We start from the raw sequence: 23497 nt of genomic DNA, 5'->3' as shown, positions 1-23497 counted from the left end.
TGGAACTTGGTTCCATGTCAGGGTCGTTCTCCAAGAAATAATCACATTTTTCAAAGTGTTTGAAAGCTTTACCAAGTCCTTTTGCAGTCAGCAAGTTTATCGGTTTTTCATCTGTAGGGTCTTGATCATCTTCTCCCTCAATTGCACACTCATTCTTTTGTCAATTCCCTGAGTTCTTCATTAGAGAAGCAATCTATGTTGTTGTCGATCATCTCTTGCACGTCTTCATCCTCAATTTCGTCCAAATGTTTCTTTCCCAAGCTCAACAATTTGAACTTTAATATTCTCAACCAAATCATCAGGTTCTTGGGAATCCTTTATGCAATCCTTCCAAACTTTCCGTCACACTCCAGTCATGGTTTTCTGAGTCACTTCATCCCGGGCACTTGAAATGTTGTAGATGGCAGTTTAATGTTGTAGGATTTCTAAAACTTCTTTAGGCTAGGTACATTTTCACCAGTGTTGACTGGCTTTAATAGCTTGGGAAAAGGCATTCCTCATGTAGTAAGCTTTAAATGTGGCAATAACACCTTTGTCCATTGGTTGGATCAGAGACGTAGTGTTTGAAGGCATGTAAAAAATTTTTATATGATTGTTCAAGTCTTCTAAGCTCTCTTTGCTTGAATGTCTTGGCACATTGTCCATGATCAGAATTGCTTTGTAATCAAGGTTATTTTTCGCACAATATCTTTCCACTGTGGGAGAAAAGAATTCAGAGTACCAATCAATGAAAAGAGATCTGGTTACCCAACTAGGAGTAAACAGGCCTCTATTATTTTTATCAGCATTCCAAATTACAGGCAGGTTTGATTTAGTGAACCCTTTAAGAGTCCTTGGATTTTCTGAATGGTAAACTAAAAGGGATTTTAATTTAAAATCCCCAGCAGCTTTTTAAATCTATTGAACCAGCCCTTACCAGTGTTAAATGGTTCCGCATTTTTTTCGAGGCGAGCTTTCTTCAGATCTTCATATAGGCTAATTGCTTTTTCTTTAATGATAATTAAACTTAATGATAACTCTGCATTAGATATTATCTTCAATAAAATTATTTAGAAGTCTCTCCATTTCAATCATAATAGCCAGCCTGGCCCTAGTCAATTTAGTTGCCTGCAGTGGAACAGCTGTCTTTCCCACTGCTAAAATTAATTCTTTATTTTTTATAATTGTTCTTACAGCTGAACTTACCAGTCCTAAATTATTGCACACATCTACTTGTCATTGACCGGAATTGATTCGCTTTAAAACTTCTAATTTAATTTTCAACCTCAACCTTATTCTTACCTTTGTAGTCTTCATACCACGACCAGACGTTGCTTTTTCATTCTTATCTGCCATTATTAACTCTTTGAAAATGTAACTGTGTTGCATTAATTATGATACAATGTTTGAGTAAATTGTCCATTATGAAGATGTCTAACACTGTACCAAGTGATGACTAGGCTTTGGGTAAATGCATATAACACAAATATTATAAGCAATATTGCATATTCCTTAATTTGATCATTTTTTAAAATGTTGATCTCGGAACTATGTAACAAGTCACTGGACTGCAATTAAATTAGCGTGGGAGAAAATTTTACTGAGTGTGGGAAAATTTCTCAAGTTGGAATGAGAACATTGTAATACTGTTTTGCTATTCATTCTCATGCTATCGACTACATCAGATGAAATGTTTTCATTAAACATGCCAAAAATTCAATCTATAAAAGAATTCAAATCAAAATTTCAATCTGTACGCTGGTAAAAGAGCATTATAGTGAGTTGTGACAGCATTATAGTGAGATATGGGTTATAGTATAAGAACAGCATTATAGCAAATCGGCATAAAGAGAACTGTGTTATAATGAGGGTCTACTGTATACTATTTTATTCTCTCTATATATAAAAAATAAATATATATGATTACCTGTGAAGGAAGTTGTTGAGGTGGCTCAATTCTAGCACTAGGATCCCACACACCTGGTGGAAGAACAGTCACTACATCTAGAAATTCATCAACTCCTGATAGTATACCTTCCAAGTTCTTTGCTTTATATGCTATATTGTTAAACACCTAGAAAATTTTAAATACTACTGTATTATTTTCTAAGAATTTCTTACTGCCCTCATTAATATATCTGTAAACATGAACAAGCTGAACAGAACAATTTTTAAATTAACAGCTTTCTTTACATTTAAAAAAAAAAAAATTTTCAAAAATTAATCTAGACTTCAGCAAGTTATGATATTGGAAAATGTCATAACTTGCTGAAGCAGAGTCTTCTCCTTTTGGTGAAGTGTTACTTATTTGAAGTAGTGCAATATCATGGCAATTCGTTGTGAAGGTATTCACAATATGAGATACAACTTAAACGATGCCACCTTTGCTAATTCAGAGTTTAGCTGTATACTATTATGATGCATTTGCACTAACTTGTACGTAGTCTAATTCTCTTGCAGCTTGAGGCATAAGCCTTTAATGCATTTTAGTCTTAATTCATCTCACACACCATCAGACATTTCTCATATTGTGGAGTTATATTTCATAACTGTTTTGCCATCATTACATCACTAGGGTACCTACCCACCCATCGAAGAAGGGCCAAATAGCCCTGAAACGGTGCTGTTTCAGGGCTATTTGGCCCTTTCTCAGTGGATACCGCTGTCTGGGCGGTGGTATCCACTGAGAATAAGTAACAACAGTCTTCTCCTTTTGGTGAAGCGTTACTTATTCAAAGAAGTGCAATATCATGGGGCGGCGCCTCCGTAGCCAGGTGGGAAGGAGCAGCAGTGTGTAGCACACGCTTCTTGATTAGACCGGGGTTCGAGCCCGTCACCACCAAATACGGAGGATGCGGACAGGTCAGGGAATGACCACCGCATATCCTGGAGCAATATGGCCTTAGTTGCTAATGCTCCTAAAAACCAAATAACAAACAACAAGCAATATCATGGCAACTCATTGTGAAGGTATTCACAATATGAGACACAACTTAAACAATGTCACCTTTGCTAATTCAGAGTTTGGCTGTGTACTAATATGATGCATTTGCACTAACTTGTACATTGGAAAATATAAAAATTTGCATTTGCTTAATCTGAGACCTAAATCTACACCTTATCAAAAATTAATACAATTAATAGAGCGATTTTTATGTTATAATTTTATAATATAAATACAGATGTATTTTTTAAAAAAATACATAGTTTGAAATGAATAATAAAAAAAAAAACCATGCATTCCATTCAGGGATTTACTATTAAATAGTTAGTACGGGTTATAATTCAAAAGTTAAAAAGTTTAAAGAGGACTGATTTTTAAATGTCACAAATTGTGTGTCACTGCTATCCACTCAAACACTGCAAAGTCAATTGTAGCCAGTGTTGTCAAAGGATGGAAGTATGAGGATTATACAAGTCAAAAACTAATCTGGCAGCAAAAGAACACTTACATACAGTCCTTGAAGAGGGTAGTACACTATCCAGGTAGTGTTCTCATGCAGCAAATCAACATAAACAGCTGAAAATGCATCCACAATCTCAAAGGACTACACAGCTTCAGCATTCATGACAGAGCTGTAACCCACGAGCTTATATAATGCAAAATTCTATCTGGAATGATATTTTGTCCAAATTTCTTGAACTCCAAAGATTTCACAACACGAATCACGCTACATATTTTCAAGTTAGTTAAGCATAGGTTTGGCAAATGTTTTGAGAATATTACTTATCAGAGGGTATCATCAAAAGAGTAAAGTCCGGAAGAAGTATCACATTTTAGGGCCGCTTCTAGTTTGAATTAAGGCCAATGGGCACCGTGGATAAAAACACCAATGGCTATTTCCTACACTGACATTCCATTTCTATAGATATGGATCCCAATGTACCACAGTACAATAATGCTCCAAGCCATAACAACAGGCATCTGGTTTGAGGGGAACAACACCGAAGAACTAACTGGTCTGTTCAGAGGTCTCCTGAAATATAGCAAAATATCTGAAATATCTTTGGGATGAGCTAGAAAGGGGTTGGTTGGTTGATTGGGGATTTTTTTTTGCCACATCAGCATCTATGGCCATAGTGCGCCAGCTAGAAAGGGTTAGGGCAACATGTTCCTCAACTGTGTAGCTCGGGGGTCACCAATTAGTTTACATCAGGTTCCGTATCAGGAAAAATATCTTATCACAGTTATCATGCTCGAAATTAAAATAAAATAAATAAATTGTCTAATAAATATTAGGAAATATTTGTATTTATTTATGCAATTACTATAGATACAATGTTAAATTTTATGTACATATACATACTAATGAGAAAAATTAAATTTTTTTTTCTAAAACAGCTTTTGTAAAATCTGGAACAAACACCATACTTGATATTAGAAGCAAATTTGATAGATGATCATTCATTAGCTGAGATGAGATCAAAACTTGTTCTTAACAACATTCAGATCAGCATATACAGGGTGATTCACTACCAGTGCGACAAATTTGCAGGAGGTGTAGGGGGCACAAAGATGAATCGGAATCACATAGCATTGCAAGGTCCGAAATGCCTTCATCATGGGGTTAGAGGACGTTGAACGGGAAGTCACGTGAACAGCGATCCCGCTGGAAGTCAGCATTTGCGAACCGTTTCTGTTGAAGAAACCAAGTAGCAAAAGTTCCCCGGAGTGGATAATCCGCAGGCTCCAATGGTTGGACACGTTGCAGGTGGTATGAACTCATTTGGTTTGTTGACAGTATCCTCCATACAGTGGATTGGGAAATACCCAATCGTTGGCCTATCGCTCGAGTACTCGTACTCTGATTGCCTTCTGCAAGACGTAGGACATTCTCCTCATTGTGTGGTGTCCTCGCTGTTCGCTCTCAATTCATGGTACCTCTCGTGAAACAACCAGTCTCACGTAACCTTCTGTGTACACGTGCAAAAATTATATGATGAGGAGCACGCCTGTGCAGGACACATTCCTGGTACAAGCGCAGAGCAGTGCGCCCGTTACAGTCCGCAGCTCCATACGCGATGTGCATGTCGGCCAATTCAACGTTTGAATACTCGTCCATCCTAATGCCTCGGGAACCAGTTCGCAAATGCTGACTTCCAGCGGGATCACTGTTAATGCGACCTCCCGTTCAACGTCCTCTACCGCATGACGAAGGCATTTCGGAACCTGCAATGCTATGTGATTCCGATTCGTCTTTGTACCCCCTACACCTCCTGCAAGTTTGTCACACTGATAGTGAATCACCCTGTATAGGAACATTTTCAAAAACGAAAACATTTTATATATATATATGTTGATATGAGCATCGTACATAATTCAGTATACAGTTTCCTTATTTCAGGATACTTTTCATGTTGCACATATTTTCCCAAAACTGTTGCAAATCACTCTATTCATTCATTTTTCCTTTCAAAGCAAAAATCTTTTTGAAAATTAGTCATTTCTAACTGTGGTGCAGCTTTATTACTTTTAAACCATTTTGCTGCCTCATTAGTCCATTCCCCATTTGGTTCAAGTAAAAATGGATATATGAGGAGTTCTTAATTTTTCTATTTTTCAAAAATCTACAAACCATTCATCAAATTCATGTTTTAGTTTTTATAGAACATTATTGCATTTGTTTTTATCTAATTGTATATCAGGTTCTTATGTGAATACTTCTTTCATATACAGAAAGTGCAGCATCTCATCATTTAAATCAAAGCAATATATTGAGTTTCTTACAAAATGATTGTACAACTGACAGCAATTCAGAAATAACCTTGTCCTTTCCTTTTAATTTCTGGTTTAGATTGCTGAAATATGTCAGTTAAGTAAATAAATTTTAAACCAGTAAATAATTTTTTCTCAAAGAAAAATTAGATGATTTCTTGCTGCTGGAATTGTGGAAATAACAAGAAATGATTTTATTTCTTTCCAAATTGACCACAGCCTTTGTAAAACGTCACCTTGCTAAGCCAGTGTGTATTATTGTGAAGTATATCATTGTAATTGGCTTCAACTTCCTGAAGGAACATGTAGACTGAATAAAATTAATCGTCTTTATAACTTTTGCATTACATCTTCAAAATGTTTAATAAATTTGCAACAACTTAACAAATTTACATTATCTTGCTTTAAGCTTTGAACCAGCCTTTTGTTTGAAGCTATCAATTCAGGAGCACAGTCTGTGCATATTGATATTAACCTGGATGTATCATGGTAAATGGTATTCATAAATTCAGTAAGTGAATTGTACAAGTCATCTCCACAAGTTTTGTCCTCAAAGGTTAACACAGTTAAGAGTTCTTTATGATATTGCTCACTTTTTTCATCAAAAAATGATATAATGTACTTGAGCAGTATTGCTAATATCATATGATTCATCAAGAAACAAAGAATAATATTCAGAAAACTGAACATGTTGAACATGAGTATTTGTTTAAAATTTTCTTCCACTAGTATTTCTGAATTTCTCATGCTGCATATGGCTGATAGTATGGTTCTATGAATGCTATCAACATCATACTCAAACACTGATGGGGCAGCTTAAACCATAGTCTTTCACAATACAAACATCAGTAAACTATTTCATATTTTGAGCCACAAGTAGAAAAAATACTTAAGGCAGCTTTAGTCACTTTTTCATGCTGACAAACAATTTCATAATTTGCGTTGAAGCAGAGAAGTTTGAAAATAAATTTGTCACTTTATTTTAACAAAGGACAATTCCTACTGGGTATGTATTATGAAAACTTGTATGTTTAGCATCATTGTTTGTTTGTTATTTGGTTTTTAGGAGCATTAGCAACTAACGCCAAATTGCTCCGGGGATATGCGGTGGTCATTCCCTGACCTTCCCGCATCCTCTGTATTTGGTGGTCACAGGCTCGAACCCCGGTCTAATCAAGAAGCGTGTGCTACGCACTGCTGCTCCTTCCCACCTGGCTACGTAGGCGCCTCCTTTAGCATCATAATAATGTTTTGGATTTTTCAATTTCACACTTTTAATAATAGTAACCGTTTGAAGACAAATTATGCACACTGTACATATTTGGAAGTGTAAAACAATATAACTCTGTCCACTCTGGTAAACACTGTCTGTTTTCCTTGTCCACTTTCTTTTTATCCATATTGTTTGATTTTGGGTTGAAAATATGTTTAACTGTTCAATGAAGGATGATCATAATTTTTTTTCCAAAACATACCTTTATTAATCATACATACCTTGAAAAGTAGTCCCCATTTCATCATACGGGGCCTACTTTTCAAAATAGCCTGCATTTCATAAAACGCATTTACTCCAACGTTTTTGCTACTCTTCACATGGTGAACCATTTTTTGACATGCGTTTGACAATTGCCTCTAATGCCTTTACAACTTTTCTGATGAATGGAAATGTTTTCCTCACATAAAAAAAAAAAAAAATCACAGGGTACAAGGTCAGAGCTGTAGGAAGGATGAGGGACACATTTGGCATTAATGTTTGGCATAAATTTGGCATTAAGTACTTGATAACAGTACGAACAACGTGAGGTCTGAAATGAGTACAGAGAAGGGCAACAAGATTAGTGAATGGAACAAAGGGTTGCTCTTATGAAGAAAGGCTTAAGTTTTGCAAATTACAGTGTCTGGAAACTAGGCACCAGCGAGGTGATCTGATAGAGGTGTATAAAGCCTTGAATGGTTTGAGCATGCTCAATGCTGATGGGATTCTTCCTCTTGCTCAGAATAATCACCTGAGAGGGCAAAAATTCAAATTGAGGAAAGACAGATGTAGGATAGATGTGCGGAAATTTGCCTTTAGCCAGCGGGTAGTTGGTTGGTGGAACAAACTTCCATCCCTTGTTGTGCAGGTTGATAGCCTAAATAAATTTAAGGCTAAGCTGGACAGGTATTTCGAATGAACGGAAGGGTGAAGTGGAAGATTTTTTTTTTTTTTTTTTGGTTGATGCTGCATAAGCTTGCATCATATGCCTCTACTAATGCTAAAAGTATATTAATGCTAAAGGTCTCAAGTTGTGTTGTAACATCCACCCACTTGTGTGCAATTATGGTCGTTTGCACAAATGTGATCCTGAAAAGTGTGCTATACAATTCTGTAGTAAGGTCCCAGAACAGTCACATGGCATGTCACAACATGATGGTAAACCATTCCTTGAATATCAGAAAAACAGATGATCGTAACATTTCCTGCAAAATGCCACAACTTTGGCTTTTTTCGGTGTTGGCGATGATGTAGACTTCCAAACAGAGCTTTGCTGCCTACTCTCTGGATTGAAATGATGACGCCAAGTCTCATCCGCTATCACCTTGTACAGAATCTCACCGCCTTCAGTAACCATCTGCTGCTGCTCCTGACAAGCCTCCATGCGAACTTGCTGTTGCTCAGGTGTAAGAAGTCTTGAAATCCAGCATGCACAAACACATCATATGCAAATGGTCACGAGTGCTTCCTACTGGTATTCTCAATACCTCTGCTGGTTGCCGTACTGTTATATAACGATCTTCTCTCATGATTACAGAAGCAGTGTTTATGGTTTCTGTGGTGAAAACAACTATAAATATCCTTAAAAATTCTAAATCACCTGCAAGCAGTGCTATATGGAAGCACAGCTTCACCATAAGCCTCTCTTAACATTTCATATGCTTCAGCTGCGGCCCCCATAGCCGAGTGGCCAGGAGCGTAACACACTCTTTGAGTAGGCCAGGGTTCAAGGTCTCTGATTGACTGTATTTAGCAATCTGCCAACCCGCACCGGACCAGCGTGACAGATTATGGTCCATTTCCCTCAACATGAATCATTGAGAAGGCTTCCATCCTGCAGTGGATTGATAACAGCTGCAGTTTATGCCAAGATCACATTATGCACATGAGTCAACTGCACAGTTGCTATGTGATGCAGCTTGGTTTGGTCTTAAATTCCGCAGCTCAGCTAGAAATAGTGAGCAGTATGGTTGTTCATGAAAAATTATGATCATTCTTTATTGAACAGCCTTCGTATAATAAACAGAAAGTAAAACATTTGCCATCTACATGTTTTAAAAAGTATTCCACACATACAATAATCAACACAATACAAACATGTACATGTATTTGATACATGTATTTGTACATGTATTTGATAACCACTAAATTGCAAACTAAAGAGAATTTCACTATTCAAAAGACTCAATGACCGAGGACAGTATGTATAGGAGCTGACTTTGTGCCTGCATAGGAAATATGTAACATTGTGGTGTGTGCCTAACGAAACTGTATGATGGTATGCTAGGTAGTTATCCTTTAATCCGCAGTATCTTTGACTGTACAGATGAGTACTATAAAGATTGTATGTTCAATTATAACTTAAAATATGCCTCACAATTTATAAATTTTTAAAATTTAAAATCATTTTAAAATATTTAAATTAACAATTTAGGTTCATTTACCTTGCAGTCCACAAAAAAAATTTTCACAACCTGGATCCAGGGGACACCAATTAGTAGACTGTGGTCAGCTAATTGGTGACCCCTGGTTTAGCCAATGACTACTTTGAAGGAGGAGTGATATAAAATACCACCTTATCACCACCATAAATTAAGTTTCACTGCTGCTGCTGCTGCCATATGGCAGCCTTGTGTTCTGATAAAAATGGGAAATTAAGCAAAATCACAAAACAGATAAATGAAGTGAATCAAATGATTAATAACAAAATTATTTCAATAACGAAAATAATCGATTACACTGGTTGGCATCGATTTCTTCCCTGAAATAATTTTGACAGCTTCTCAGGAAATATGTTCAAAAACTCAGATTTGTGCTTAAAAAGTTCATCCATTTTATCTACTTTATTTATTTATTTTTTCTAGAACATTCAGGGGATTTCTAGAGCATGCAAGAATGTTCTAGAATATTGTTATGTTCAGAAGAAAGGTTGGGATGTTTCTGGAAGGTTCTATAACTTTCAACGGAATTCTCTAGAAACACTGAGCCTTCCTTAGTTCTCTAGAAATTTCTCTACCGGTATATATATGCATGGGTAGAAAGGTTGGAATGTTTCTGAAAGGTTCTATAACTTTCAACAGAATTCTCTAGAAACACTGAGCCTTTTCTAGTTCTCTAGAAATTTCTCTACCGGTATATATACGCATGGGTGACACACCAAGCAAACATTTTCATATTTCAAAAAGTGTATGTGTTTCACAGATCGAGTGGTGAACAGTGAACTAGTGCTTTAGTGAATTGGTGTTTATAAACAAAGTGAACTAGTGTTTTAGTGAATTGGTGTTTGTAAACAAAGTGAACTAGTGTTTTAGTGAAATGGTGTTTGTAAACAAAGTGAACTAGTGTTTTAGTGAATTGGTGTTTGTAAACAAAGTGAACAAGTGTTTTAGTGAATTGGTGTTTGTAAACAAAGTGAACAAGTGTTTTAGTGAATTGGTGTTTGTAAACAAAGTGAACAAGTGTTTTAGTGAATTGGTGTTTGTAAACAACTGTTGGGTGCATTAGTGAAAATCGTGAACCGTGTTTAAATTATAAATAAAAATCTACAATTTCTTAATTGTGTTCTTATGTGCACTACCTCGACTGTACATGAAATATGTCACGTTTTTGTCGAAATGAGCCTGATAGCTTTTGCTACATTTGCAGAAGAGTGGTATTAAATTGGAGCAGAAGCCACTGTCACAACCTGTGAGAAAAGCCCATGTACTCTATTTTGGATGTAAGATCAGAGATCAAGATAAAGTATGGGCTCCAAAAATTTCCTGTAGCTCATGTTAAAGGCTATTAACATGCTGGCTCAGAGGTAGTCATAAATCGGTGCCTTTTCTATTCCAGTGATATGGTGGGAACCTCAAGACCACATAAATGATTGTTACTTTTGCATTTCTGATATTTCTGATTTTTCTGGGAAATCCAAGCATAAAGTAGAGTATCCCAACATACCTTCTGCTCTAAGACCAGTTCCTCACTAAGATACAATACCAGTGCCAAAGCCATAAGAAACTTGTGGACTTGACTCTGATTCAGGATCTGAAAAAGGATTATGCAGAAGTTGCAGAACCCAGAATGAGTACAAATCCAGACTTTTCAACTCTTGATACTGCAAAGCCACATCTAATCACTTGGCCAGGATTGAATGATGATTGGTCAGAGATTTGGACCTCTCCAAAACCAAGGCTTAATTACTATGATTAGCATTAGCAAGGGCACACGATGCAAAAAAGCAAGCTTATATAGCATCAACCAAAAAAAAATAAAAAAAACACCTTCATTTCACCCATTCACTCGCTCCGAATTTTTATCCGTTTCTGACTTGAATCTGTTTAAGCTATCAACTTCCATGACAGATGGAAGTTTGTTCCAGAAATCAACCACCCATTGGCTAAAGGCAAACTTCCGCACACCTATCCTACAACTGTCTTTCCTCAATTTGAATTTATGCCCTCTCAGGCGATTACTCTGAGCAAGAGGAAAACTCCCATCAGCATTGAGCATGATCAAACCATTCAAGGCTTTATACACCTCAATCAGATCACCTCTTAGGTGCCTAGTCTCCAGGCACTGTAATTTGCAAAATTTAAGCCTTTCTTCGTAAAAGCACCCCTTTGTTCCATTCACTAATCTTGTTGCCCTTCTCTGCACTTGCTCTACATCCTTCTTAAAATGAGGCATCCAGACCTATATACAGCACTCAAGGTGTGGCCAGACCATTGCCCTGTACAAGGGGTTAATCACCTACTTATCCCTGCTAGAAAAATTCCTGTATATCATTGACAAGACACGATGAGCTACTCTTGCAGACAGTCTACACTGCTCAGAAAACTTTATATATCTGCCTGCACAATTATCCCCAGGTCCTTTTTACTCTCTACCAGTGTCAGTGTAGGACCACACAGTTGATACGTTACTCTGGGGGTTACTGCTTCCCATATGCAGTACTTTAGATGTGTCAATGTTAAACTTCAGTTGCCACCTCTCAGCCCATCTGCTCAACTTTTCTAGATCCTGTTGCAGCAGCATACTGTCATTAGTGTCATTAACAATCCTGCCGACCTTTGTATCGTTTGCATACTTGGACATTAAGCCTGATATACCATCATCAATATTAATGAATACAGAAAACAACACTGAACCCTGGGGGACTCCACGACTCCACTAATAACATTAGTCCTCGAAGAGCAGTGTCCATCGATTACCACTCTCTGTCTTCTCCCATTCAACCATCCCTTTATCCATAGCAGCAATTTGCCTCCAATGCCACACTACTTCAATTTGTGCAGCAATCTTCTATGTGCAACAGTATCAAAAGCCTTTCTAAGATACAAATATATGATATCAAAATTATTCTTTGCATCCAGTTCCTTTGTGACAACATCATAGTATCCAATCAAATTGGTCAGACAAGACTTCCCGTTAACAAGCCCATGCTGTGTCCGAGCTATAACTGAAGTCTTATCTAGATGATCCTGCAATGCTTCTTTAACCAGGCTTAATGTCCAAGTTTGCAGACGATACGAAGGTTGGCAGGGTTGTCAAGGACACTACTGACACTATGCTGCTGCAACAGGATTTGGAAAGGTTGAGCAGATGGGCTTCGAGGTGGCAAATGAAGTTTAACATTGACAAATGTAAAGTACTACATATGGGAAACAGCAACCCCAGAGCAACGTATCAACTCTGTGGTACTACACTGACAGTGGTAGAGAATGAAAGGGACCTGGGGGTGGTTGTGCAGGCAGAAATGAAGTTCTCTGAGCAGTGCAGACGAGCTGCAAGAGTAGCTCATGGTGTATTGTCAATGAAATATAGGAATTTTTCTAGCAGGGATAAGGAGGTGATTATTCCCTTGTATAAGGCAATGGTCAGGCCACACCTAGAGTACTGTATACAGGCCTGGAGGCCTCATTTCAGGAAGGATGTAGAGCTGCTGGAACGAGTACAGAGAAGGGCAACTAGATTGGTGAATGGGACAAAGGGGTTCTCTTACGAAGAAAGGCTTAAGTTTTGCAAATTACAATGTCTGGAAACTAGGCACCAGCGGGGTGATCTGATAGAGGTGTACAAAGCCTTGAATGGTTTGAGCATGCTCAATGCTGATGGGATTCTTCCTCTAGCTCAGAAAAATCACCTGAGAGGGCATAAATTCAAATTGAGGAAAGACAGATGTAGGATAGATGTGCGGAAATTTGCCTTTAGCCAGCGGGTGGTTGGTGGGTGGAACAGACTTCCATCCCTTGTCGTGGAAGTTGATAGCCTAAATAAGTTTAAGGCTCAGCTGGACAGGTATTTCGAACGAACAGAGGGGTGAAGTGGAAGTGGTTATTTTTATTTATTTATGTTACTTTTTTTTTTTTTTTTTGGCTGATGCTGCATAAGCTTGCTTTCTTGCATCAAATGCCTCTACTAATGCTAATGCTAATGCCTCCAATAATTTCCTTGGAACAGAAGTTACACTAACAGGTCTGTAATTACCTGTCTCCCCTTTTGATCATCCTTTGTGGATTAAGGTCACGTTTGGACATTTCCAGTCCATAGGTACTTCCCCTGAGTCCAAGGAAGTTCTCATAATTATGGCAAAGGGTTTACTTACTTCCTTTGCTGCTTGCTTTAACAGAACTGGATAGATTCTATCCACCCCAGGTACCTTTCTGATGTTTATCTTCAACAATTTCTCCTCCACTTTACTATCAGTTATTACAAGATTATCTAGCTTACTGCCAGAGTTTAATACACATCTGGCATTCCCCTCTTTGAATAACTCTTGAGTTTCGGAATGAGAATAGCCTTGTGTAGGCGAAGTTTTTACGACTCCGGAAAATTGAGAAATTTTTTTCTGTTTTATTAACATTAAATTAGCATATTAACTTATTTTCTAGAATAGCTTTATATTCCTAGTTACGATACTTAGTTTAAATTTTAACTTAGATAGAGATTTTGTAAGTTATTACTTAGTATCGGTAAGGGTATCCAATCCACGTGTTTTACAAAATTTTGCAGAGCTGGCAAACGTGAAGTTTTTTTAGCTATTTTTAGCCGCTTTGTTGACTAATTGTTATATTAAATTATTTTCTATATGTAGCTTAAGGATCTAGTCAAGATCCTTGGTTTATTCTGAATTGAGTCAGCGAGAGTGTCCGTAGATTTACCATTCATAACTTGTCGCCATTATTATATCCCGAACTAGATAGCATTAGTTTAGTATAGTATAGTATATAATATTTTCAATTAATCAGTAAAATTTATTAATCTTGTTAAACTTCATTGTCAATTAAATTGTATTTTTTAACTAAATACATATAACGACTTAGATTTTACAAACGTAACATAATTAATACATAACTTGATAAGGAAGTTATATAAAGAAACTCGAAGATAATACTTGATGCTGAAAAAATATATATAGATATATAGTGTTACAACCGCGTTGGGATACAAGTTTAGGGTTATAATTTTGTACTGAAATAGAAATTTTATTGAAATTGAATCGAAATCATGACAGACCAGAGCAGCAAAGCAAAAGGCTCAAGTTAAATGGAGTGCTGTGGCTCAGAGGAGAACTGAGAGGGGCAGTTGCCCTCTGAATCACAGCCTTTTAAACTGCACTGCTTGCTTGATGTTTGTGGGGCGATCAGGTACGGGACATGATATTGCCAAGGGGGATGTCTTTGTGTGAGCACGATGTAAGGAGTATGAGGAAATCAGGCGACAACTCAGCGTTGTTATGGGCCTATATGAGAGCTTGAAGGATAGGGAGGATGCCCTCAAAAGATCTAAATTGAGAGGCCCCATCAAGCTCTCAGCTGCCCACATCAATGCCAGAGCTTGCACTTGATCATCACGCAACACAGCGGCAACCCCCAAGGCAGAATGCACTGGTCCCAAAGGAACTAGTTGTTGTAGGCGACACTATTGTCAGGGAAACAAGGAACATATTGTGCAAAAAGGATAGATGGAATAGGACCAGGGAATGTCTGCCAGGGGCAAAAGGATGATGATGTTGTAGAGCAGATATCATCTTTTAAGGGCACAAAGGGTGATATTGTTGTACACGTTGGCACTAATGATGTTAAGAGTAGGAGACCGGCAGAATTACTTAACAAGTACAAGTCAATGCTTAAAAAAAGCCGTGAATTAGGACTGAATTTGAAAGTGTCTGCAATTTTGCCCAGACATGATAGGAGGGAGTATATGATGAGAGCTTTGTCGATCAATTTGGCCCTGGAAAGATTGTGCAAGGCTCAAGGGGTATAATTTTTTTCAGCTTGGTCTGTACTTGTTAACAGGAGAGACTGCTTCTACAGGGATGGGATACAATTAAATAGAAAGGGTGCAAGAATATTTGCTGATGCTATCGAGGCAGTGTTAGGTGGGTCAGAAAACTGCTAGCTTGGGAGGGATACAAGGACTAATAGATTAACATAGCTACTGGCAGGGGTGAAAGTGATTCTTGCACTGCTTCTATTGGAATGAGCAGCAGCCTGGAAAACAAGATGCAGGCTATTTCAGAGACTGCTGGGTGTCATTGCAGTATGAATAAACACATGCATTGTGTTAGGGTAGCTAAGAATAGGAACAGGTGCATGTATACTTGAATGTATACCAATGCTGGGAGTTTGGTAAATAAATTTCATGAATTTGAGGTATTGCTCAAAACATCAAAGGCAGATTTTGTTGGGATATCAGAGACAGTGTCACACAGACATAAGCAGTGCAGAACTGAAATTTGGGGTACTGTAATTGGGGTGCAGTACTGTAATTTTCCAGTACAATGTGTACAGGAAGGATGGACAGGATAGGAAAGAGGAGGGGTTGTACTATTAGTTAAGAAACACATAAAATCCAAGGAAGTGAAGACAGTTGACATCACTGGACAGTGCAGTGTCGAGTCAGTTTGGTGTGACAAATGACTCTGATGAGTATAATAAGAAACTGTACAGGGAAATAGAGTGGGCCAGTAAATCAGAGAGTCTTATAATGGGGGATTTTAATTTCCCAGATATTGACTGGAATTTGTGGGTTGGTCACTCACACACTAGCAAGGGTTTTCTGGATTTATTGGATGATTGTTTTCTACATCAGCATGTTTGAAGACAACTAGAGGGGGTAATACTCTTGATCTGATTATCAGTAGTGATTCTTCATGCATTAAGAATCTACAGAGAAAGGAACCACTAGGCAGCAGTGATCACACTGTGCTAAATTGGGATTTACTCAAAGAGGTAACTAAAATCAGGGGTAAAGGGAAGGGTTTTTGCTTTCATAAAGGTGACTACAGTGGTCTGAGACAGTATTTAAATTCTATACGGTGGGACCAACAGATGATGTTACCAACAGTAAATTCAAAATGGGAAGTATTCAAAGAATTTATCTTGGAAGCTACTAGGCTTTACATACCAACTAAGAAATATTGTTCAAGGTTTAGGCCTAAATGGATGTCAGATCAACTAATGAGACATACGGCATAATCTGCATATAGATTATGAAAGTGATATAATCAATTATTTTGATTTACCCTCAGTTAGGCCCATCATTAAATTTAACTTTCATAATTTTTGGAAATGAATTAAGTTTAATAATAAATTAAACTTAATTAGCCTTATTAAACTTGATTTTACATTAAGTTAGTTTAATAAATTGCATACTAATATCAGTGTGCAATTTAATACATAATGATATAAGCATGTATTAGTGGTCCTGTTGTTTCCAGCTTCCTTTGTCTTAAAAACAGTGCCCAAAAGTTGTTTTGAATGTTTATTATCTATTTTATTCAGTTTAGGAACATGCAAGTATGTACTATTAATTTCACCCGAATGTATAACTAATCAGTCTTTTTCTCTTCTTATTAAGGTTCAATAAACTTATTTAATCTATTTAGTCATATATAGCCTTATGGTTAATCTCACCATGCAGCAGATACCAACTGAGGCTTTCTGCATAGTCATTATTTAACATGGCAATATCAATTCTGCCACAGCTGGGTGAGATTACTGCTTTTCCAGATACTGGTTAAAAGGTTACATAAGGGAGATTTATCATTTTTAGTTGGTACGTATATTTTTTTAAGTGTATTATTTTTACATGAAAGATGGATACTGCAAGCTATCAACAGCAAAATCTAAGTGATGTGCAGGAAAACAGAAACTGTAATGAGAACTAGTCTTATAAAGATCATAAAAATAAATTCTCTTGAATTTGGTAAGAGAAAGCATTTCTGATCACTGCCATCAAACAAAAGTCTCGATTTTACTGCTACTAATCAACAACACACCAAATGGCAGCCTCAAGTTAGTAATTACAGTTGGAATTAACTGGGAAAATACTATGAAAAATCTTGGAGGCACTCTACCTTCTGTTCTACCTCACTAAAGTTATTACATTTACCCACAAATAAAAAAAAAAAATTAACTCATGACACATTTCCTTTCTAGCCCAGCCCTGCTGCTAAATCTGAAGAAACTGCCAAAATATCCAGTGTTAGCAATTATTCCAATTTTTTTTTTATATTCATAAAAATTCCCAAAAATTATATATATTTTTTTTTCAAAAGCAATAAAAGAAAAATAGCTGTTATCTTAGTTCCACCTTAACAAAGTTTCATCTAACTTGTACTCAATTGTTGATTTCGTTAGCAGTGTCTTGAATAGAGATGTGGTGAAACAAACATTTGTAAGCCTTTTTTTTCCAGTGGAAAGGATTTCATATACAATGATATCACTGTACTAACAATTAATTGTTAGTAGTAGACTATGTCGATTTATGCACTACAATTCATTGGGAAAATATATATTCCAAGTAGCATAAAAGAAGTTACAAGCCATTTTAATGCAAGGAAATTTTACTGTTACTGGTAATTTTTAACAGGCAAAAATTTTTTTTATCCTATTACATAAGAATGTTTCCATTTAATACAGGTTTTAAGCACATGTTATACTCAAAGGAACATTATAGTTGAAAAACTAGGATAAGGTCATTAAATATCATTTTGGCACACAAAATCAGCTCTCCTAACAGACCTTCTAAGCATATTGCCTAAAACTAATACCACACTTCTAAGGGAAGAGAACAGAATGAGGAAACAGATTCCTCAGAAGAATAGAGTCAAAAAACAGCTAATTTAACAGCCACAACTAAAGTGAAATTATGTTTTCAAAAATATATATTCAAATATGCTACTCTGGATTAAACCGATTTGATTAATTTGATTCTTAAATGTAATTAAAACAAAATTACATTTTAATTGACTTTAAATTCTATTTGTAATTTAACTTTGAAAAACTACTTTCTTGCATGTTGAACTCACATAAGAACTGCATGATGCAAGTATGTATCAGTCAATGGAACACTCCTACAGAATACAAGATATAAGTAATTTTGCATTCTAGCTATGAGTACCTCTTGGAAAGGAAACTAATTCATGTATATTTCATTATTCACCATTAATGTTAAGAATATAATTTTTTTTATAATAAAACATTACCTTTTATAAAAGAACATTATTTTATTAAAGGTTAATTTTATACAGTATGCACAAAGGCCAATTCTGTTTCTTTCACTATGTCAATTCAAAACAATTTACTCCTGTATGTTTTGAATTTAGAAAAAAAATATATTTCCTGACATCAAGTAACAAAAGGCTATGCTTTCCAGTCATTAGGATAAATTATGGAACTTTATATCAGATATTTCCCAAGTCTCTCTTACAAATGATGTGGATTACTTAGTGTGGAAACCAACAGAATGATGGGATAAAAAATTCATTACACAGATGTGTCACATTTATTCCAATTTTAAACAGATGTCTCTAAATACTTTTAACTTCAGATAGTACCGAAGAATCTTCATTCAAAAGTATCCTATATCCTTTGAAGAAAGCTAAGTGAAATAGGACACTTGAAAAACATTTCAGTCTATAAGTACTGAACTGTAAAATCTGGAAAGTTTATAAAGTTGTGGGAGTGCATACTAAATTCTTAGCTAGAAATTGTGACGGCCATATTCACAGAGATCACCATTTTCTTCATGAGCTTCTGTGGAATTTGAATTAAACAATATGAAAATTTAGTTACACCTCTATCCAAAAATGCTCGATATATAATTAGGTAATTATGTTTTTACTCTTATCATAACTAAGATGTGTTGAAAAAATCAATCAATCATTAGAAAATTAAACAAATGAGAGCATTTCTTGAAATTTAATCATTATATTAAAGAGTGCTTGAGAATGCAACTACACCTGGAATTTCTGTCTGCATATGTGTCTGTATATTTTATGGTTTATATAACAAGAGTAAAAAAACACAAGTAAAACTTACTTCGTCAGACATTAATGTTGCCATTGCACGACCAATTTCATGATATCGTCCTTTATTGTTAAGAGGTCCTAACAAAAGAAAAATAAATCTTGTAGGTAATGGAACCTCTGTCAGATCACCTAAACGACAAGCTTGGCTTAATCGCACAAATATAAAAATGGTTCTCTCTAAAAAATCTGTCTCGCCTAAGAGTAAATTGGAAGCTTCAGCTCCTGGAGGGATTTTTTTCATAAATGCATGATTAACCTTAAATAAAAAAAAAAAATAAAAAATAGTTATTTTTTATTGTATTTATTTCAAAATATTACTAGCTATGGCAACATATAATATAATGTCACTCAATGAATGGAAAGAAAACACAAACTTATACTACTGAGAGTACAAGTCCAACCCATACTCTTGTTCTTTATCTAAACCACAGTTTTGCAATAAATATGATACAGCTGCTCAAGATATGAATGTAGCATATTACAACTGGCTTGTATCCAAATTTCCAGCCCTATTTTCTACCTATACTGAACCTTTCAGTAGTTGTAAACAAGTTATTAATATATCCAAAATCAAACTTAAACATATAAGGGTAGCACACTTACTTCTTGTTCAAATCACAGCATGGTTTTGTTAAGGGGAAGTCTTGCCTGACCAATTTGATTGGATACTATGATGCAGTCACAAAAGAACTGGATGCAAGGAATAACTTTGATATTATATACTTGGATCTTAGAAAGGCATTTGATACTGTTGCACAAATTGGAGCAGTGTGGCATTGGAGACAAATTGCTGCTATGGATAAAGGGGTGGTTGAGGGGGAGAAGACAGAGAGCGGTAATCAATGGACAAATGTTATTAGTGGAGTCCCTCAGGGCTCAGTGTTGGCTCCATTATTGTTTTCTGTATTTATAAATGATATTGATGATGGTATATCAAGCTTAATGTCCAAGTTTGCAGACGATACAAAGGTTGGCAGGGTTGTCAAGGACACTACTGACGCTATGCTGCTGCAACAGGATCTGGAAAGGTTGAGCAGATGGGCTGAGAGGTGGCAAATGAAGTTTAACATTGACAAATGTAAAGTACTACATATGGGAAACAGCAACCCCAGGGCAATGTATCAACTCTGTGGTACTACACTGACAGTGGTAGAGAACGAAAAGGACCTGGGAGTAATTGTGCAGGCAGATATGAAGTTCTCTGAGCAGTGCAGACGGGCTGCAAGAGTAGCTCATGGTGTCTTATCAATGATATACAGGAATTTTTCTAGCAGGGATAAGGAGGTGATTATTCCCTTGTATAAGGCAATGGTCAGGCCACACCTTGAGTACTGTATACAGGTCTGGAGACCTCATTTCAAGAAGGATGTAGAGCTGCTGGAACGAGTACAGAGAAGGGCAACAAGATTAGTGAATGGAACAAAGGGTTGATATTATGAAGAAAGGCTCAAGTTTTGAAAATTACAGTGTCTGGAGACTAGGCACCGGCGAGGTGATCTGATAGAGGTGTATAAAGCCTTGAATGGTTTGAGCATGCTCAATGCTGATGGGATTCTTCCTGTTGCTCGGAATAATCACCTGAGAGGGCATAAATTCAAATTGAGGAAAGACAGATGTAGGATAGATGTGCGGAAATTTGCCCTTAGCCAGCAGGTAGTTGGTTGGTGGAACAGACTTCCATCCCTTGTTGTGGAAGTGGATAGCCTAAATAAATTTAAGGCTCAGCTGGACAGGTATTTCAAACGAACGGAGGGGTAAAGTGAAAGTTGTTTTTTGTTTTTTATTTTTCTTTTTTGGCCGATGCTGCAAAAGCTTGCTTTCTTGTATCATATGCCTCTACTAATGCTAAATCATAACCATGACTTCTAGTCTCTTGCCAAAGATGTTGACTGCAGCTTCTGTACATTCTGATGATTCTATTGCATGCTCATCTAAAGATAAAGTTGACTAGCACTTAATTTTCCTTTAACTGATTTACTGATCTTGACAAATCTTCTTCTCCTCCTACCACACCAAACTCACTCCATTAGATACCTCTCCATAGTTTTCATATATAAAAATATAAACATCTTGCTTCCAAGATGTCATTACACCATAATGGCATTTCTTCACTTGTTCTTAAAACTTATACCCCAGAGTTAACTCCTGTTTTAGGTTACTTTTTACTTCTTTTTTTTTTTTTTCATGGCATTTTTTATTCTGCATTAAAATTTGCTTATGCCTAACCATTCCTAAAAAAAAAAAAAAAATATATATATATATATATATATCTCCAATATTTTAAAATTAAATAAAAAAATTAAATATAAGCCAGTAGTACGGCAAAAACTGTACAGCGAAAATTAACATAAAAATAACCCAAAATAAAACAAACGAACGAAAAAAGGAGAGTAAAGGTAAGACAAACAATAGCCAAGAAACCCCTATATAATTTCACACTTTAAATCCAATTAATAAGAGCGATATAAATTTAAAATAATGCCATTACATAATAATTTAGCAGTACACCCTCTCCCCCCCGAGAGGTACCAGTTCCAAAAGACGTGAAATATCACCAGAAAGTGTTAAAGGAACTACTAAAAGATAACAAAATCAAAATAAAATCAATGGTAGTAATGGGTTGATATGCTAATTAAGCAGCGCCTGTGCTGCCATCTATTTTCCTTTCTCTTCTATATAAGCTGGTTCAGCTTACATTATCAGTGGTGTGGCTCTGCTTTAGAGTGCTGTCTGTCCTATAATTTATTTTTCGCTGCATAAGGCCACCGTGCAAATCCTCTGCATTGGTGGATCAATCGGAGGGGAAAGGGTGGATTGGTACTTCGATATTTTCGCCTTTGCGACGATTTGTATAGCGATTGAAATGCAGCGATTCCATGACCATTATTGGCCTCGTGGTCCTCTGTCGATATGCGGCATAATGGTCAGTCTATTTTATTTTGATTTTGTTATCTTTTAGTAGTTCCTTTAACCCTTTCTGGTGATATTTCACGTCTTTCGGAACTGGTACCTCTCGGGGGGGGTACCGTAAATTATTATGTAATTGGCATTATTTTAAATTTATATCGGTCTTATTAATTGGATTTAAAGTGCGAAATTATATAAGGGTTTCTCGGCTACTGTTTATGTCTTACCTTTAAAAAATAATTTTGATATCATATATTTGGATTTCAGGAAAGCTTTTGACATTGTTGCGCATGGAAGACTATTGTACAAATTGGAGCAGAATGGTATTAAGGGTAAGTTGCTACAAGGGATAAAAGGATGGTTAAGTGGGAGAAGACAGAGGGTTGTAATCAATGGGTGCTGCTCTTCATGGACTAATGTTATTAGTGGAGTCCCACAGGGTTCGGTGTTAGGTCCACTGTTGTTTTGTATATTTATCAATGATATTGATGAAGGTATATCAGGCTTAATGTCGAAGTTTGCAGATGATCCAAAGGTTGGCAAGGTTGTTAATGACAGTAATGGCAGTGCGCTACTGCAACAGGATCTAGATAATTTGGGCAGATGGGCTAAGAAGTGGCAACTGAAGTTTAACCTTGACCAGCAGAGGTATTGAGGTGTATAAGACCTTGAATGGGTTGAGCACGCTGAATTCTGATGGGATCCTTCCACTTGTTCAGATTACAAACCTAAGGGGGCACAAATTCAAATTAAGAAAAGACAGATGTAGAATAGATGTGCGGAAATTTGCCTTTAGCCAGCGGGTGGTTAATTGCTGGAACAAACTTCCATCTGTCATTGTGGAATTTGACAGGTTAAATAAATTTAAGGAGGAACTGGACAGGCATTTGGAGGGAATGGTGTGATTTTTTTTTTTGGCTGATGCTGCATAAGCTCATACACTTTCTTTCTTGCATCACATGCCACTACTACTACTATACTCTCCTTTTTCGTTTGTTTGTTTGTTTTATTTTGGGTTATTTTTATGTTAATTTTCGCTCTACAGTTTTTGCCATACTACTGGCTTATGTTTTATTTTTTTATTTAATTTTAAAATATTGGATATATCTTGGCTTCATATGGTGGATTTGCGTGTTGCGGTCTCCAATGAAAGCTCAATATTTATTTATTTATTTATTTTAACTTTTGTCATTATTCAATATATATATATATATATATATACACACACATACAGGGTGTCTCAAAAATATTGGTACAAACGTTTAGGGGGGGTAGGTAACATCTAAAGGAATGTGAACCGCATAGGAACCCATAACCGGAAACGTCACCATAAGTCGGT

The 23497-nt window shown here is 36.4% G+C and overlaps 1 protein-coding gene across 1 annotated transcript in view; it reads right to left on the bottom strand.

Moving 5' to 3' along the window:
- Nucleotides 1-23497, bottom strand: part of LOC150082228 (electroneutral sodium bicarbonate exchanger 1-like) — a 313808-nt gene that overhangs the window by 162315 nt on the left and 127996 nt on the right. Inside the window, exons 8-9 of the mRNA XM_090380066.1 lie at nucleotides 19262-19507; nucleotides 1907-2053 (exon numbers count right to left, since the gene is read on the bottom strand). Of these exons, the coding sequence (XP_090236192.1) occupies nucleotides 1907-2053; nucleotides 19262-19507 (393 nt within the window). The remainder of the gene's footprint in view (nucleotides 1-1906; nucleotides 2054-19261; nucleotides 19508-23497) is intronic.

The sequence above is a fragment of the Mastigoproctus giganteus genome, chromosome 8, assembly GCF_048544385.1.
Source record: "Mastigoproctus giganteus isolate SK-2022 chromosome 8, ASM4854438v1, whole genome shotgun sequence".
NCBI lineage: Eukaryota > Metazoa > Arthropoda > Arachnida > Uropygi > Thelyphonidae > Mastigoproctus > Mastigoproctus giganteus.
This window is presented reverse-complemented; position numbering and strand designations above follow the sequence as displayed.